The 19,151-nt window shown below is 41.3% G+C and overlaps 1 protein-coding gene across 1 annotated transcript in view; it reads right to left on the bottom strand.

Moving 5' to 3' along the window:
• The window catches only part of LOC115015001 (slit homolog 3 protein-like), a 70,468-nt gene that overhangs the window by 22,203 nt on the left and 29,114 nt on the right, over window positions 1-19,151 (bottom strand). Inside the window, 7 exon segments of the mRNA XM_029442164.1 lie at window positions 3,330-3,427; window positions 6,082-6,206; window positions 7,741-7,821; window positions 7,931-8,013; window positions 8,146-8,268; window positions 16,408-16,551; window positions 18,029-18,172. Of these exon segments, the coding sequence (XP_029298024.1) occupies window positions 3,330-3,427; window positions 6,082-6,206; window positions 7,741-7,821; window positions 7,931-8,013; window positions 8,146-8,268; window positions 16,408-16,551; window positions 18,029-18,172 (798 nt within the window).

The raw sequence follows: 19,151 nt of genomic DNA, 5'->3' as shown, positions 1-19,151 counted from the left end.
ACTATCTTCTTCCACTCTTAAAACTTAGTGAAAAGCAGTCTTTTGAACGCATGTTGAGTTGATTTTATGTCATCCTTGTCTTTCTTGTTGTTTCATTATTGAACACCAGAAGTAAAGGTTCCTCCAGCGTCAATACAAAAAACGTTAAAACAAAACCAAACCGCCCAGAACCAAGAAAAGAAAGCGTTTTTTCTGGTTTGATGCCAAAACAGTTACCACCTGAGCAACTCTCAATGAATTATCAAAGCCTCTTCCTCCCCCCCCCCCCCCCCACCCCATTTCATCTTTCTCCCTCCTCTCACTCTCTTTCTGCTGGAATCTTCACCCTCCTCTGTTCTCTCCAGCCCTTGATGTCTCTCCCCTCTTCCCACCCTTCTTATCTCAGTCCGGTTAACTCCTTATAATAGATCACATGCACTCAAAAACACAATACTCCCTTTAGGTAAAGATCAACACCCAACCCCCCCCCCCTACACACACACACACACACACACACACACACACACACACACACACACGCACACACACACACATAGTTTGATCAATCTGACCACAGCTGGACTCAGCAGCTCCACCTCTCTCACGACTTTACTGAGCCAAGTTACTTTTATTGAATGAAAAACATTTTACAGCAAGGTCATCCTCGCACATTAAGCTAGGGGAAAGTTGTTTCACTCTCACTTCTATAATCTAACTTTGCTGCCTCAGTCTTTTTCTCCCCCCACACTATAAAGGACAGTCATTGGTTAACCCCAAACCTGTCTGCCTGCTGGCTTCAGGAAGCTTCATTAAAAGCAGAAAGAGTCCAAATCAAACTAAGCCTGTGAGATATATGATCTTATTTAGTTGTTATGACTTATATATTAGCATCCAGTTGCCTACTATACATCCAGCAGACACAGAGCAACTTGAACATCCCATTGGAGTCATATTTCTTGCCAAAATAAAGTCCAAAAGTACTGGGTCTGGTCTCTACGAGCCCCTGGTTAACAAAGAGGACCACATTTATCTACGACAGTCTATGAGTTGACCAGTAGAAATGAAAACAATGACGTACGATTTGTAGTGGAGACATATATTCACTCTTATTGCACAAATTAAATATTGGCTGTGGGTTTGGTTAAATCTTTTAATGGCTTAATTTGGTAAAGTTGTTACTTTATTAAGCGGTCATTGGTCTGCATGGTCAGCTTTGACAGGGAGTGAAGAAAGAGAAAATAAAGAGAGGGAAGCGGAGGACTAATACAAGAAAGAGCAAAGATAGAAAAAAAATACATTTTCCCATGAGAAACAAATGACAAAGAAATACAAAGTAGAAGAAGACTGCCAGCACTGACCACCAATCAAATCCCAGTCTTGACATTTAAAGTATATCGTTTGACAAATGGGTCCCTGCTAAAAACCGAAGCTTAATTGGACTTATTGAATATCTCCAACTAATTATATAACATGTTAAAATGTCAAAAGGGTCTGGTGTCACAAGTACCTGTGTTTGTATTAACATTACGAGAAGATCTGTAAAGGGTAAAGAGACCCCTAATGGCATTACCACGCAGGACGTTAAAGGCCAGACGCACATCAAAGCTTGACAAAGGGCTAAGGCCTTGTTAAGGAACAGACAAATCTGGTTAAGTTATTCACGACAATTGTTTCAATCACGGTGGCAGTTTGTCACGAGTCTGAGGCAAAAAGGGATTTTTTTTGGAGACGCTGGCAAGGACCAGAGTGCTCATGCACACACGCATAAGCATGCAGAATGTGAAGCGTATGTAAAGTGAAGCAATTTCACTTCTAAGGCTGCCTCGTTGGCCCTTCAACACATTTTAAAGAGTGTAAAATATTGTGTATTCAATGTGGTTTAATGTAATGGCTCTTTTGTTAACAATGCACAATATTAAATAATCATACTACTTACAGTCTTTGTGGTCTACTACTTGAGTTATATTAAGTCTCCTGGCACTATGTTCAAATTAAGCGTAGAGGTGTGAAAGGCAAGTTTAAGATGGTGCATCAGCTCCACTCTCCACTCCCTTAACAGCTGCCACGGAGAGGCTCTTGACCCCCCCAGCGTCTCCAGTGGAGCTGGAGCTGGAGCTGGAGGAGTCAAACTGTGATTGTGTTGGGCAGCTCCCAGGTGTGAATGTGTGAAACTGTATGAATGTGAAACAGGGGTGACTGGAAAGGAGCGAGCAAGTGCGGTGCGCTTTCCCCGGATGGATATAGATGAATAAAGAGGTCAAGCAGATTTCGGACTGTGGGTTTGTGCTTATGTTGTGCAACAGCCTGAAATACTGAACAGCAAAATTGTTATGGTTGTTCTTTTTAATTGTTTATTGAGGAATGTAATCACGATTAAATATTAAACCGTTCACCTGACATTTATTCAGTCATTATGGGAGCGTCTGATCTGTGTCGGTGCGGTTTGCACTGTAGCTGCATTGCTCATTTTGCATTATGGATTTGTGAGTATGCAAAACTAGCAAAAACTGCAACAAAGTAGCAATACTCTTTATAAATTACCTTTGCATGGTACCGAAACACAAAACACACAGATTCCACATTCCCCCCTGTGTGCCCATACTTATATGAACATGAATTGCACACGTCAACAGATTTCCTTTCTCTTTGTTCATTCTCAAATATTAAAAATGAAACCACAGCTTAGAAATTCATTCCATCATAAAAAAATCTCCATCAAATGTAGGTTATATTATATGCTGCTTTACATCATTTGTGTGTAACCACCAAATAAATAACACACATGTTCATTACGGGAACAGTGTGTCGACAGATTAATGCAGAATCAGTTGAGCGGTGGACACCGACAGAAGTTTAAAACATCCCTTTTAGCGAGTGAGGAGGAAGAGAGGGCACACAGATTTAATGAGCAACCCAAATGGGGGTTCTTCCTTTGAAAAGTCCCCTCTCTTCCTGTCTAACCCCCAGATCCCCCCCGACACACACAGGGAGGAAAACACATCATCAGGTCAAAGCAAGCTGTTATCTCGGGTAATGCGTTGTCCAGTGACGACTGTCCAATCTGATCACGTAGTCTATATTTCTGGGGGCCGAGTAAAGTTAATTTTCTCTTTAGATGAGAATACAGGGTGAGGTTTTTAAAGCGTCTCCACTGATATAGAGGAGCGGCAGGGTGGAAAGGACTTTTTATTATTCTCAAATCTCCTACATGGAATATAAAAACTAAAATATGTTGCCGGTAAGAAACTGCACTGGAAACTGGCAGTTGACAGTTTGTTGCATGAACACACTTGCGCGCGATTGCAATTCGTTTTATATAAAAGATACATTTGTTAACAAGAGATTTGTACCTGAAGTGGTCTTCGTGGCGAAGCTGGATGTGGCAGGTTCCTCCGTTAGAGCAGGGGAAACTAACACAGGCATTGATGGGCATTTCACAGTTTTGACCCTGGAGGAGAAGACAAGGCACAAACGTTAACAACTAAACATCTCACTATTCAAACAAAGACACTTCTTGATGCGTTCACTACGTAATAGAGAGATGATTACTCCCTCTTACTATTACATTCTCCTTTCCCTTTCCGGTTTCAGATAAAGGAGCTAATAAGCTACATGCTAATGGTGTGAAACTGTTGGGTGCCCGGGTGGTGCAGAGACATGGGTTCAGTTCCTTGCATCAGCCTAAAGATTTAACACAGTTAGCAGTGTTTTTGGGATGGGAAACTATTAAGGGATCATCTTTTTGTCACTACAATAGGAAAACTCCTATTAGAGGGGCTGTGGATCTTGTGATCTTCACTGTGCATTACTATACATCCTTATATTGAAGGAGTCAGGCAAAAAGAGCTTGTTACCATTAAAACTCAGATTACATTTGTTTTATTTACGGGAAACACTGACCACAATTGATATAAAAATAGACTGTACGGCCCACAAGCACTGCAAATTTGAAATACCTTTTTGTGCATGTGTGTATATATATATATATATATATATATATATATATATATATGTATATACACGTGTATAAAAAAATACAAAAAGGGTTTTATGTAAAAATATCGAAAAACCTTTTGTGCACTTTGGGATATTGCCTTTTTTCAAAAAAAGAAAGAAAAAGCTAAAACCTTGTAGGTCAGAAAGTTTTTTATTTAGTTTTTGGACTTGTAATTAACAACCAATTGCCTGCTTTGGGACCACAGACTTTTATTTTATATTTTAGTTGCGGTGAGATAGAGGTTAGTTTAATCTAAAAATACAACAATTTCTTAACCAACCGATGTACTTTCCCAATGAGTTTTCATTCTTGTTCTTTTTCTTTCTCCCTCTTACCCACGATCACAGTAATCAGCTTACACGTATGTATGCACTGAGCAGGGTGCACACATGTACAGTATGCACTGAGCAGGGTGCACACATGTACAGTATGCACTGTGCAGTATGTACAGTATGCACACATGTGCAGTGTGCAGCCTGCTGCTTTGATTCATTGCTCTTCTCACCACACACCTGTTTTCTAAATAAACTGCTTTCACTAGGAACTGTATCGTGTATCAGAGTCCTACACATACACACCCACTCTCTCCCACCCACTCTCCCTGCGGCTGTAGTTTTAATTTCAGACCACCAAACCTTTGGCCGCCAACACACCCACTTCCTCCGATCAAAGCAGAGAACAGGACGCTTATTCTTGCTTTCCTTCTCCATCCATCTTCGTTATTTTCTCCTTTTTTTAATGTAGATCTTTGTGCACTCTCGCTTTCTTTCCACCTCTCCCTCTTTCTAACTATTCCCTTCTTTTAGATGTTTGCGCTCTATTTCTTTCATTTACCCCCTTTCCAATTTCACTCTTCTTACGCATCAACCTCTGTCACACCTCCTGTAGTTTAAGTTTCTCTCACGTCTTCCTCTCTCTCCTTCCTTTGTTCTCTGCTGCTCCTCTTTGATTCCTCTAACACATTTTAATTAGCGTTGTCCCAGTGGACACAGAAAGGAAAACATACACTCAGACATGAACATGCGCACACACACACACACACACACACACACACACGCACACACACACAGACACACACACACACACACACACACACACACACACACACACACAGCAGTCCCTGTTTCCCAGTCTGTGACCTTGGCAAGTGATGTTTTAATTAAAAGCGAGACTAAGGCTTTGTCCTCCTGTAAAAGCCAAAAGGTTATGAGGTGTGTGTACACATGAGACCACAAGTGTATTTTTAAACACGCACACACAAATGATGACACCACCCCCACGCACACTCACACTCCGCCACTGATCTCTACACATACAAACACACACATGCAAACAAACTGGTAGGTAATCCGACGTGTGCACACATACATGCATACGCTCACATATATTCCACACACACACTCGCCCTCTCACTAGTAGATTTGCATGTCTTTCCTTAAGCAGGGGTCTTGACAATTATTACACCCTTTGTCTTCTGATCAGTCAATACTTCCAACTGCAGCCAGCTGCAGTCATCATTTCTCTATTGATGAACAGGTAAATACATTATGCATGCAAGGCCGAAGCTAAGCCTGATAATACTGCTAATACCAAAGGCTTATGCAGCACGGCTATCCATCTAGGATACCTTTAGCACGCGCAGCTGAGCTGTTTCTAGCTAAAGTAAAAAAAAATGTTTTGTTGCTGTGCCGTCTGGATTCCACAATTTACAAGCTTCAGAATACGGAGGAACCATCTCATAATGGTTATTTATGTGACAGTGCGGGGACCTGGTAGTAGGGATCAGGGGATAAAGCATGGCACTAAAATTGTCAAGGTTCAAGGATTGATTTGCACGGTTTCCACACCTGCTGGAGTATATCTTCCCTCCTGATGAGCCATTTTGGAAATGTTTCCAACATTTCATAGAGCATGGTAGACGTGATAAGACTAACCGCAGTAACACATAAACACAAGAGCCACTATGGGAACACAACAGATATTTTTATTTTATAAATATAGAGAAAATGTTGAAGTTTTACTGTGATATCTCTAATATTCAAAATTCAGGGCTTTTGGGATTGAAACCCACTTCTAAATATAAGTTTCTTTATCTTGTGTCTCACCTTGAATCCATATGGACAGGTGCACTGGTAGGATCCAGTAGCATCGGAGACACAGGTACCATTGTTTCGGCAGGGTGCTGCCAGGCAGGGGGCGCACTTCGACATCAGGCTGATATCTACCGGACCTGAGATAAATAGCAGAAACAGAAGCAGATGAGCGTAAAAAGACGAGAGAGGGAAAGGAGGGATGAAGAGATGGAGACAGAACGGGAGCACAGGGAAGTGTCTAAGACAAACACACACATATTTAGTCATATTGTGCTAAAAGGCTCTGCCACGGACTTCATGTAATGGATGGTGTGCCAAGAAAAAGCCTTACAGGATAAGAACAGTAAGAGCTTAGGAGAGCAATAAATGTGATTTGTCTCAGAGGCCGGGGCATGCAGAAACAAGAGGAAAGTATTCCATTCAGTGTGATGATGTGAAGTCCCTCTACCTTAACAAGAATCTTATCTTAGCACCTGAGTCGCAGTCCACTTTGTACTATTACCTTTCTCGCCCCTGTGTAACGTTTTCTTTGTACAAGTAGGACCAAGGTTTTCAAGATGTATTTTCTTCCTTTGTGTAAAAAAGTCCACTTGTAAATTCTTTTCCCCTCTGGTCTGATACCAGGGGAGCCCTGGAGCAGGTTATAATAGAGGTCGACTGCTCCTGTCTACAACTGAGGGGAAGGAGTTTTCATGTTGCTCAGGCTTTATATAAATGGACTCAGGCAATCCTCTTTAAAACAATAGTGTGTTGTATTGCTGACTGAGCTAATCCAACAGCACAATCAACCTCACATACAATTATAAACAATATTCCTTGATACACAAATGCTTGATTGTCCGGCAAGTATCATCAGAAATAAGAAACATAACAAGCGTACAACAACTGCTACAGTTACACAAACACCTTGAGGTGTAACTCAAAGTGGCTCGCTCAGAATAATAGGATTTGCTTTTCCTCTCTTTCCTAATCTGAGCTGCTTGCTGCCTCCGAGCCTGAATATGTATCTGAAGTGCATTCAATATCGCAATAAACTTAACCAGACATTTCATTTCTTTCAAACTGCCAGTGCCAATCCCAGCATGCTCTGAATGCGAGAGTGGCGGCGACCCTGGAAAGGTCGACCACACAGCTAACACGCATAGAGAGAGAAACACATTCACGCTCACTATTTGACCAATGCACAGTTTGTCATTTTCATAATATGCATGTCTTGGTGTTAGGCAACTGCTGATCTGCAATGCACATAATCATGTGAATATAAAACCGTTGGCCGCCCTCTTCGCCGCCTCAGGCCTGAGACTGGCCTGCAGGCTGCCTACAGATACAACCCAGACCAGTGGAATAAAAGTTAATCACACAGATTTACTTCCCTTCCACTGGAACGCTACAAGGTCCAAATAAAATACTGCACCAATCTAAACAAGTAAAAGGGCCAAACTTAAGATAATAACACTGAGAGGGAATCGCTGTACAGTTACTGTTGAGAGACACAACTGATTCACTCTCACTACAACTGATATTGACATTTTGTTTTAAACACCTTTCTGTGTCGGACTCAATCCAGGAATTAACACAGTGCCAAAACAGACAGACAAATGATAGAAAACTGTAGTAGGAGGTGAAGAAACAAAACGAGAGCAGTGAGCCGTATGAAGAGGAGACTACTACCTTTGCAGATAAATCTGTTGAGTGGTGTGGTGAGCAGTAGCCTGTCAGTCATGTCAGGAGGTCCAGTACAACGAGCAATGCCTACAAAAACACACTTAATTGACAGATCAACAGAAACTTCTCTTCTACATGCAGTATTTTGGTTACAGGTTTCTTAACGGCATCTTGATTGTGATTTTGTTATTCTTACCAGGCTCTTTGAAGCCAGCCTTGACCCACTGAGAGAGCCAGCGCAGGTCACAGTTACAGTACAGGGGGTTGGCACCAAGAGCACTAGACACACACACACACAATTAAAATGTAATCCACAACACTTGCTTCTAACACACACACACACACACACACACACACACAAACACACACACACACACACACACACACACACACACACAAGGCTGCACTTACAGGTGGGACAGAGCGGTGAGGTGGTTGAAAGCTCCTTCTGGTATTGTTGAAAGGTCGTTGCCATGGAGAGTGCTGGATGAGGGAGAGAGAGACGTGGACATGAATATTAAACACACAACTGACCTGGTTACAAATTCCAGGGATCACTTTTTGACCTGTTGTTATTTTTTAATTTGTATTTAATTCATTCGATGAAGTATTCTTTATAATCACACTTTTTGCAGCGAGGAGAAGAATGTCAACATTTGATGCTTCTAGTTATTAATGCTACGTCTTTATCTACCCAGGAAAATGAGTCCTTTAGAAGTCAAGGGGTTTTTGCTTAGATGGCTGAAATAAGGTCTTTGTTTAACACAAGCTTAAGAGATTCTCACATTTTGTTCTACGACATAAAATACATCAGTAACATGGAAACTCATCTGCTCAGTGCTGCTGACGGTGAAGTAATACAACCGTTGGGTAGTGCGTTTAGAGCCTAACTTCAGGTGCATTTTTCGCTTCAAAAGATCCTATAAAGGGGGATCATTTGTGAAGATTGTCCTGCTGAACACAACATGTTGGTGTCATTGTTTGCAAACTGAGCTCATTTTCTGGAATAATCCAGAATATCGAGGGAAACAGGGCGATGCTAACTTGCCTTATAAAAACATGTCCTCCCTGCAGCACTCTATGACTTCTGCTATTACTGCTTTTACATTGACACAGCTGCTAGTAATAATTGATTGGTCTATATTTAGATCTTGCGTTTAACGGTTACCCATACATGACAGCACTCACGACTAATCTGACCATGAATATTTAAACAAACCTCATATCCATCATATCAGGAGTAAATGGAACTGACAGCCGAGCTGCCTAATACTAGATATTCAACAAACTAATACACCGTCCCTGACTAGCTGCACGCTAAATTATTAAAATGATGTGTGGTTCCTCAGCTGCAGACACACCATCATGCCCTTCTATAATGGAAAATAAATAAAATATTTATGAAAGAATAACAAAAAATAAACAGAAAGCTTATTTTCATCGTCGGGGAATAAAGCTAGTCCTGGTCTCTGAATGGAATATAAACTGTCTCATATGGTCGTCAGGCACAGACTATAGTGTGTGTGTGTGCGTGTGCGTGTGCATGTGTGTGTGTGTGTGTGTGTGTGTGTGTGTGTGTGTGAAACAAATCTTTGTGTCAAAGGGACAAACTGCAGGCTGTGATGTGTATCGGTGTGAGCATGTGCATTTCTGATTTGCGCCTTTGGGTTTTTGTGCACGCGTTGTGCGCGTAGACGTGTGTGTGTGTGTGTGTGTGTGTGTGTGTGGGTGTGTCAGAAACTTTTGTCTCAAAGGGCTCAGAGACTGCAGAGTGTGTGTCCTTTGTGTCTCGACATTTTAGTGTGTTGCCTTCTGGATATAAGTTCACATTCCATTAGAGCGAAGGGCTGTAGCAGGGGACAGCTATCAAACCAACACCATTGAAAAAGTGTGTGTGTGTGTGTGTGAGTTTTCAGTGTGTGCAGGTTCAGGTCAGTGTGCATCAGAGGGTGTAGCTGTGCACGCAAGTGTACACGTTTGTGTGTGTGCTTAAAGTCTGTGTATCCGTGCAACTTTGTGTGCATCACTGTGTGTGTGTATTTGTGCATCTATGTACGGTGGTCTAACAGCCCCCGCGAAAGGCTGGCCCAGAGGGGGTTGTGGGTAATGAGGAAGTGACAGTGATGGCTGCCTGGCAACCAGTTGCTATGTGGGGGCAGAGTGGGATCAGTCCCCACGGCAACATCAACTAAAATGAAAGGAAGGAAGAAGGGAAGAAACAAAAAGTGGAAAACAAAACTTCTGCAAGGTGAAAGCCTCGTATGAGATGCAGTCGATGTTCTGAGGGCCAGAAACACTGACTTTTCCTTTCTGAACAAACAATGGTGGCCAAAGTTCAGGCTAGAAACGATCTTAAAGAGTAATTTAACATCCCGTGATAATCCTTCTGACCTCCAGTGATTTAACTTCTGACCTCGCCGCAGTGATGTACAGGTGCACCGCAGGACCCCGTGACATCCATGTTACATATGGCATGCATAAAAAGCAGACGTAAATTCTGCTCTCATCGAGCACTGAAGGTGTGTGTAGCTGCTCGAATGTGTGCGAGAGGATTGGTCAGACGGAAATGTTTGCGTGTACACTAGTGCGTGTGCGCGCGTGTGTGTGTGTGTTTGCGAGACAGAGGGTGGACAACCAGATGGATGACTGAGAGAAACACAGGCTGGAGGTCGATTCATCAAACACAACATTGGGGCGGGGAGAGAGAGAGACAGAAAGAGAGAGAGACAGAGAGATAGAGAGAGAGAGGGAGAGAGAGAGCGAGAGAAGATACAGAGAAGGATAGAGAGAGATAGAGAGAGAGAGAGAAGAGAGGTGACATAGACAAGAACATATACATATAGTGTATAGAGAGATATAGAGAGAAGAGAGAGACAGAGAGAGAGAGATTGACGAGAACAGATACAGAGAGATATAGAGAGAGAGATATACAGATAATGAAATACAGATATATATAGATATATATATATAGATAGATATAGAGATAGATACGAGATAATAGTAGACATAGATACATATATATATCATATATAGGATAAAACAGTTGGAAATGAAGCGAAGACCGCGGAGAATGAGGTCGAGACAGGTTAGGGCAAAAAGAGAAAAGGGAGTACAAAGAGAGGGTCCAAAGGGGTGAGAATGAGCGAGGGAGAGAGAGAGAGAGAGAGAGAGAGAGAGAGAGAGAGAGAGAGATATAAAGACTGAACTGTAAGTATGGTACTTGGTCAACTTTAATCAACTCTGCACTTTTTAAAGACTACTTTACAATCAAATGACAAGAGGCAGCTGATACCAGCTGATACCAGCTGATACCAGCTGGTATCAGCTGGTATCAGCTGGTATCAGCTACACTGGTGTGGTTCAACATCTGGCTCAGGACCTGCAGGCACGTTACAGTCATGGTACAAACCCTCAGAATATTCAGGAGAAACACTGAGCAGATGTTTTTTTTACATTGCATGATATCATATTCATCTGACAAACTTTACACTGCTGCTTTATCTTTTATACACTTTTACTTACTGTTTTACAAACTGCTAACACCTCTGTGTATATATGTATACTTTTCATTAAGTATATACATTTACTACATTCCATGTACCGCTCATTTATATTTATTTATGTTAAAGTTTATCGCTGTATTTAAATTGACACTATTTCTTTCTCAGATTCTCATTTTCTTTTTAAAACATATTTCATGAGCATTGTTGGAGGTTGCCTGAGATCCAAGATGTTAATTGCCAACGACTGCTTCTCTATAAATTATAAGACGCATATGATAATAAAAGAACAGGAATTCTTTTTAATTACAGAACGGGGAACCTGAAACTTGTTCACGTGAAGTCTGCCGCTTTTCATCTGTAAATTGACGCCTTTAGTCTTGCTTGAATAAATAAATAAAAAATACATTCCAAACACACACACACAGACACACACACACACACACACATATGGTCGGGGCCAAGAAACATCTGAGTGATTGTAATCGTTTAACACTCGGAGATAAGAAGGATCAAAGACTACAGAGTTGTTCTTGGCTTAAAACACCCTCCATTTCCTTGACTGACACACACACACACACACACACACACAGCTTTAATCTAGCGCTGCAGTATGTAAATAGTTGAACTGCGGTCCCAAATGTAAAACAAGCCAAGTTAAAACCATAATGAAGGATAATGAGGAGTCGACACTAAGCCTATCATAACACGACTGCAAAGTGTTGAGCGAAAGAGAAAGAAAGCTTCAAGTTTATGCTCTTATATATTCACACTTGCGTATTTGTGTCAATATGCTGCAGTGATATAAACACAAGCTTGGAAATAAAAGTGTCTTAGTTTGGTGCACGTTTAGTTTCTTTGATAGCTATCTCGCCCTGTCCGACGGCCATTTCCTCATTCACTTTGTAGTTTTCCGATTGTGCTAATGTTTAAATGTGCAGCATACGGGTGCTTGCCTGCGTGTTTGTGGAGCCCTGTGCGCAAGTGTGTGTGTGTGTGCATCTTATCTGATGTGTGTAGCTGGTGAGTCCACAGGGACGTGCAGCCGTGGGCAGACTCCACAGTTGGCTGATTGAACTAACATCTAAATGTGCGCTAAATATCTTCACACAAATTCAATTAGCTTTACCTTTCCCCCGGCTGCCTCTGGACAACTTAACAGTCATTTCACTCGGCTATAAATACACCGGACATAGGGACCTTGGTTGTCTGCGTTTGGGTGTTTCGTTGCTTCTTTTCCTTTGAGAACCACTTTGAGAATTACTCCTCCAGTGTGTGTAGATGTAACAGTCGCCAAGAGGCGATGTCAGCAGGATAACTTTAAACCTTTGGGCCTTGAGCCACAGAACAATTCATTTGAAGTTGATGATGATCCACATCTTTGATATGCATCATCAAGCAATAGTGTTTGACTATGATAAGAAGAAACTTCATATTAAATTGTAGGTTTACAAGGTTAAAAGACATACTAACGTACATTTTGCACACATTATTATCTGTAGTTTAGGTCTGTGATCCTGCTCCTTCCTTCTCTGACGTTGTATTATGTTGGTGGATATTAGAATTGTCATTAGCATAGAGTTCAGATGAGACATTTAATGTAACCATTGTAAGGTGCTCATGAGGGCAAAAGAACGAGTGCTTGAGTGTGGTTCAGTCGATCAAAGTTATCTTTGCGCGTGTGTGTGCAAGATTAAAGAATGAATAATAAGATCTGATACCATCTTACAGTTTCCGTACTAGAACCAACCTGACTAACTACTTTCCAAACTCATTTTCAGTAAATGGTTGCAGAACAGCTACAGGAAATTAGAAAAGTGAAATGAATTAAAAAAAAACTCTGGAGGGAGAGAGAGGCAGAGCGAGATGGAAAGAGAGGAAAAGGGAGGTGGAGAGGATTTTACAGTGTAAAGCCATAAAGGAAGAAAAAGAGGGTGAAAGTAAGAAAGATGTAAGCCCAGACCAGACCACACTTTGTCTATGGCGTCAAACTTGGCGGCCAAAACAATGGCTAAAGGCAGGCATCGTCGCGGTAACAGCAGCGTCACTGTAGAAACCACAATATGACGTAATGTACGGTTTGCCAGTAGTTACTGTCCTCACAATACCCCGCTGAGGATGTGTATGTGTGTTTGTATCTGCGGTCTTAGAGCATTTGGGATGATGGAAGCCTTTGCAATGAGAATCTGGAAGGATCGTCAAAGTTCGACACAGAAAGACAAGAATCAGGACTGAATTGCTCAATCCAGTTGAGTCCGGTGCGAACCAAAAGACTTGACGGACCTGACAAGACTTCATTGTGATATCAGTAAAATCGCTCTGAGAACAATTGATTTTCCTAAGGGCGATTAGGACACTGATTATAAGATCTTTTTCTCACCACCCAAAGCTCTGCCGCGGCAGGGATTTCATTAGAGTCTTATTTTCCTTCCTCCCATTACCAACCTTTTGTCTCACAAAAGACTTTGTTACAGGTTCCTTTAATATGTCTGGAGAATGCATTCAGTAATTTGGGATCAGTAAACATGGTGCATAGAGACATTTAATATCGTGACTCTTTTATCTGTACAGGACATACTGCTGCTGGGACACATGTCTGTTTCAGGTTTCAGGCTGTGACCTTTCTGGTGTCCTGACACTCCAGTGTAATTGTAAATGCTTGTTTGCAGAGAGAGGCTCACCGTCACATGTGAAGTCTGGGTTGGCCACATCCTGGATGGGGATCTCCTTCAGGAAGGCTGGTTTCTGACAGCGAGGGTTTCCACTGACCACCCTGGTCTTCTTCAGCCACTGGCCCAGCCAGGCCAAATGACAATCACACACATACGGGTTGGACTAGGAGGTTACTAATGGACATAAACAGGAAATTATTGAAACAGGGTGAAAAAAAACTGAATATATGGACACCAGTGTTAGAAGCTTCTTACACACGTCGCTGCACAATCGTAGTTAGAGAACGTAAAGGTTTCACACTATGATGAATTCATCAAGGAAACATAATGTACATTTAATACATGTTTTCTCTGTATTTTTCTCTCTTAACAAAATGTACAGATTCTGAGAAGAGACAGACAATAAGACATAATAAGACTGTGGCTTTTAAAAGAAACAAAAGACAGATTATCAGCTACTTATTCCCAATAATAATAATAACAGCAATTGGTATGGTATACTGTACACTGAAAATCACATGGATATAATGTTTGTATATAATATGGTTGTTGTTCAGCCATACACTTGAATACATTTAGATGAACGAGAGAAAGGGAACATAAGGGAAAAGGTTATCAGTTTATTTTATTCATTTTGTAAAGTGCAAGAGAGAAATGACAAAGGACTGGAAAAGGTGGCAGTAAGAAGTTGTGAAGGAGAGAAAGAAAAGACAAAAGGTTATCTGTATATTTTATTCATTTTTGATCAACCCTCGTTGCATTTTGTTGCTTTTGTCACAATGCTCATGTAATATTTATGCTGAACCATATTTAAACTGAATCAGCAGCACATAGCAGACAGGCGGTACACTTCCTTCTCAGCTCACTGCCGCTTTAGATTCAATACACTTCAGTGATTACTTCTTTTTTTTTAAAGATAGGTTGATGTTACTTTAGGTAGTAAAACAATATGAGGAGTTTACTGAGAAACTAAACATTTCCTTACTTATTCATACCTTCTACTCACAAGAAAATATAAGTGGAAAACTTGGGAAATTAAATGTTGGCAGGATAACACGTCACATCTATCTCTTTAATGATGATGGTGTCCAAAACATGTCAAGACATGCAAGCGGCATATTGCCTTTCACCGTGCTGGACTAATAAACCTGAATGTTGCTGTTTGTGCTACATTATTAATGGCGTGCTGCTATAGATAGGGATGAGTTATTTCCACATTTCCTTGTAATGAATTGACCTTGCTGCCTGGCTACCAGACCTATGCTAAATCCCTTCCTTCCCTAACAATGTATTAATCTTTTAATTAAACCAACAAACTCTATTGGGAAACAATGCTCTACAACTGGAGACGAAAGGAAGAGTTCAGAACAGAAACTCTAGTAACAAACACTATCCATCTTTCTTTCACGCCAAACAGCAGGCGAGCGTTGCTTACACAATCAAGTGTTCCTGCAAGGCCAATGAAAAGGCGATGCTGAAAAATGAGTGACAGTGAAAAATGACAGAGAGGATGGTAATAGAATATCGTTCCATTTTTCTAGTGATAATCACCGACAGCCCCACTGAGCAAACTTAAGTTTATGCAACAATGCATCCACCCATCCATCCTCCCGCTCCCGTTCTTGTCTCCCACCTTTCCTCCCAAAACACTCAAGTAGAAAACTTGAATGAGAGATGACAGGTACACAGCAGGACAGAGAGCAAGAACAAAAGACAGAACAAGGGAAGGAAGCACGGAGGAATGTGGATGTGGATGGATGTGAGGAGACCTTTTTTTTTGTCTTAAGAAAATCAACCTGTAATGTTTTATTAACCTTGAAAAAATCTATTATTTAAAACCTTCACATCTAGTTGGTCAGAATGCTGGAGAAGAAAACACACAACTTTACTTCATGGCAGTTTCTGTACTTATATCTGCACAGGCTGAACACCAATCAACATCCTAACACTAATGAAAGCACACACACACCAAACATACAAAAAACTAAAAAGAATAAGCAAATAATTAATGTCTTGGTCGCAGCAGGTGCGTTCATCTTTGGGAAGATAAAAACGAGTTTGCAGATGCTCTGGCATGTGTGTGTGTGTGTGTGTGTGTGTGTGTGTGTGGGTGGGTGTGCAGATGCTGAGATATATTTAGCTTTGATCACAAATGTCCTGGGATCCAGACCAATCTAGTCAATAATGATGAAGAGCATCTGTGAGGAGAACAGCGTCCAGAGAGAAACGTGTGTGCAAATGTGTGCGGACGTGTTGCATGGTAGATAACTCCCACAGCAGAGCTAGACTAAAAGAATTACAGAGAGATAGAGAGAGAAACAGAAAGAAGCAGAGACAAAGGAGGTTTGCAATTCTGCCAGATTTAAAGAGAGGCAAAAATGCGATTGCGGTATATGATGAGAGAGAATAATGGGATGGAAATTAAGAAAACAAACAAAAAATCAAATCAGGAAAATAAGAACTACAGAGACGGAGAAAACAGCCATCATGTTGAGACTCACATGGTGGACAGCGAGTGCAGGGTGGAGAAGGCTCCTGGGGCGATGCTGGAGATCCTGTTGTCGTACAGCGACAGCAGACGCACCGAGCTCAGACCCGTAAATGTACTGTTGTCAATGCAGCTGATCTGGTTGCTGCGCAGCATACTGGAGACACACATAGCATACATATTAAGTATATGAAAGCTAAAAATGTACTGTTACCGTGCACATTTTGTTTTACCTTGAAGACTAGAAAATAACAATGAAGTCTCCTGAGTCTCAGGCTTAGACCCAAATCTAAAATCAGGTTTGTTTAAGCTTTAAGCATTAAAGTGATGACTCAATATTGTATTATACTCTGAGCTTTTCTTTTACTTAAGGGATGTATTTTAATAGGCAGTCTTTCTGTTTGTCCTGAGAACAAATGTGGCTACTGAAACAGGTTGTCTATAAAACAGTACAACATGTACACATGTAACACACATGTACACACTTATAATAAGATAAAAAGAGACAGACGAAGAGGATGAAAGAACAAAAGCTATAATGACATGGACACAAGATAAAACAGAAAGCAGGGGTGAATCCAAACCAGTCCCACAGGACAACTATGACAGAGTCTGTAATATGACATTAGCTTTTTGACATGCAGTCATGTGGGACCAGGCTAACTGAGTTAGTTAGCATTAGCAATCTCTGGGACAGGCTAACCTAGTTAGCAAGGCTATTACTGGAGCAGGGAGCCTCTTAACATAATACAGAGACAGACATGATGCCATTAGAGAGTCATTAGCCGGCATATATATATATATATATACATGATAGCATTAGCTAGTCATTACTGAGCATACACAGACAACATTAGCTCATGATTCCCTACAATATCCTGTAACCCCTAATTGGACGCTAGCCTATTTATGGTAGGTGCACAAATTAGAGGAACAACAATAGGCTGTCATTAGCTTTGATTTCACAATGAGTGAGTAAACAACCCTGGTCCTCTCTTTTTAGTCTGGGGAAGAAAAAGTTAGTGTAGCGCCCCCATAAGACAGAACACAAGTCACAGTCTGGATGGTTTAAGGCAGAGGTGCCCACACCTTTTGGGCTTGTGAGCTACTTTTGAAATGACCAGGTCCAAGTGACTTTAGGTGTGTGTGCGGGAGCGAAACAGTGGTGAATGCGCAAGGCAAGAAAAAAACTAAAAACTTGAATTTATGGGGGCGCGGGGTTCCGTTGGGGGAATATGTATTTTCTTTTTAATGGTGCGCGACCTACCCGCACTACACTCGCGATCGACCTTTTGGGCAAGGTTTAAGGCATCACAACGAGGAAAACCTAAAGAGGACAACTAAACTATACGGTATGTTTTAGGTGACTTCATAGCTCCTGATATTGACATTTACATTAGCTCTGTTTTGCAAAATAGCACCTTTAGTTGAAGTGCAAAACAAGACTTTACATATTTCCAATTCATTAGCGTTAGCGTTCTGCAGACTAATGGGAGGGACTTTCAAACTTGTTGGTTACATGTAGCCTCATTTTCTTAACAAGCAGACCAGTACCCACATAAATATAGTGCTGAACACAATCACACACTTCGCACACACACACACACACACACAGTAATGTTAACCTGACTTACAGAGTTTTCAGGCCACTGAGGCCTTTGAACATGCGTCCCTGCAGTGCAGTTAGCTTGTTCCCTGTCAGCAGCAGCTCCAAAACTCCACCTGCTCCATCAAACGCACCGTCACGGATGTCCCTTAGCTTGTTGTTGCTCAGGTTGCTGCAGGAAGGACAAAGTAATTGTGATGTACAAATGTAGCTGTTTTTCATATTTAGGTCTTTCAGCTCACACACAAACAAACACACACACACTGCATGCACACACTACACACACACACACACACACACACACACACCCACACACACACACACACACACTCTCTTTTTCCAATTTAATTGCAATGATCAGTCATGTTCCTTCAACTAATAAATGTTAACTCTTCCCTCCTTCATCTTAATGTTCTTGTCTTGTACAATAGATATTCTGATAACAGCTTACAGCCATCACCGTAACTTTATACATAAAGTGCATGTGCACGCACACACACACGCATGCACACACACTAACACACACACACTCACACAAAAGAAAATGAGACAAGTGGTCACAGACAACTGGAAATGATTGCTATCTTTCTTCCTTGCGCACATAATGAGAAAAATGAAAATGAAAAGGGAGCATTTGGCCACAGAGACAATAACTTGAGATGATAGCTATCACAACTACTGTAGCTTTCATTCATAGCTAGTTTTGTGTTTCCTCTTATCAGTTTTATAGAAGATGAGGAGGGAGAGGAGAGGAGAGGAGAGGAGAGGAGAGGAGAGGAGAGGAGAGGAGAGGAGAGGAAGAGGTTAGGGGATCGAAGAGAAGAGAGTAAAAAAAAGAAGAAATGATTGCAGACCAAGTTGGAATAGAATGAAAAGCAGCAGAGCAGATGCAAAGATAAGAGAAAATATGAGGAGAGGAGAGAAGGAGATGAAGAATAGAGGGAAGGAATTGAGAGAAGGAAAATGGAAATGAGTGCTAGCCAATCTATATAGTCAGTGACACTGCTAGATGGTTAGCAATTTCCTCTCCAATAAATCAACTTCTGGTCTCTGCTCTGTCTTTCTCTATCTCGCTCTGACACACACACGCACACACACACACAAACCGAGAGGAGGTCGTAGATAAGGAGTGACTGTAAATCTGAGACGAA

Source organism: Cottoperca gobio, chromosome 10 (assembly GCF_900634415.1).
Source record: "Cottoperca gobio chromosome 10, fCotGob3.1, whole genome shotgun sequence".
Taxonomy (NCBI): Eukaryota; Metazoa; Chordata; class Actinopteri; order Perciformes; family Bovichtidae; genus Cottoperca; species Cottoperca gobio.
Note: the sequence above shows the minus strand (reverse complement) of the source record. Positions and strands in the feature narration are given on the sequence as shown.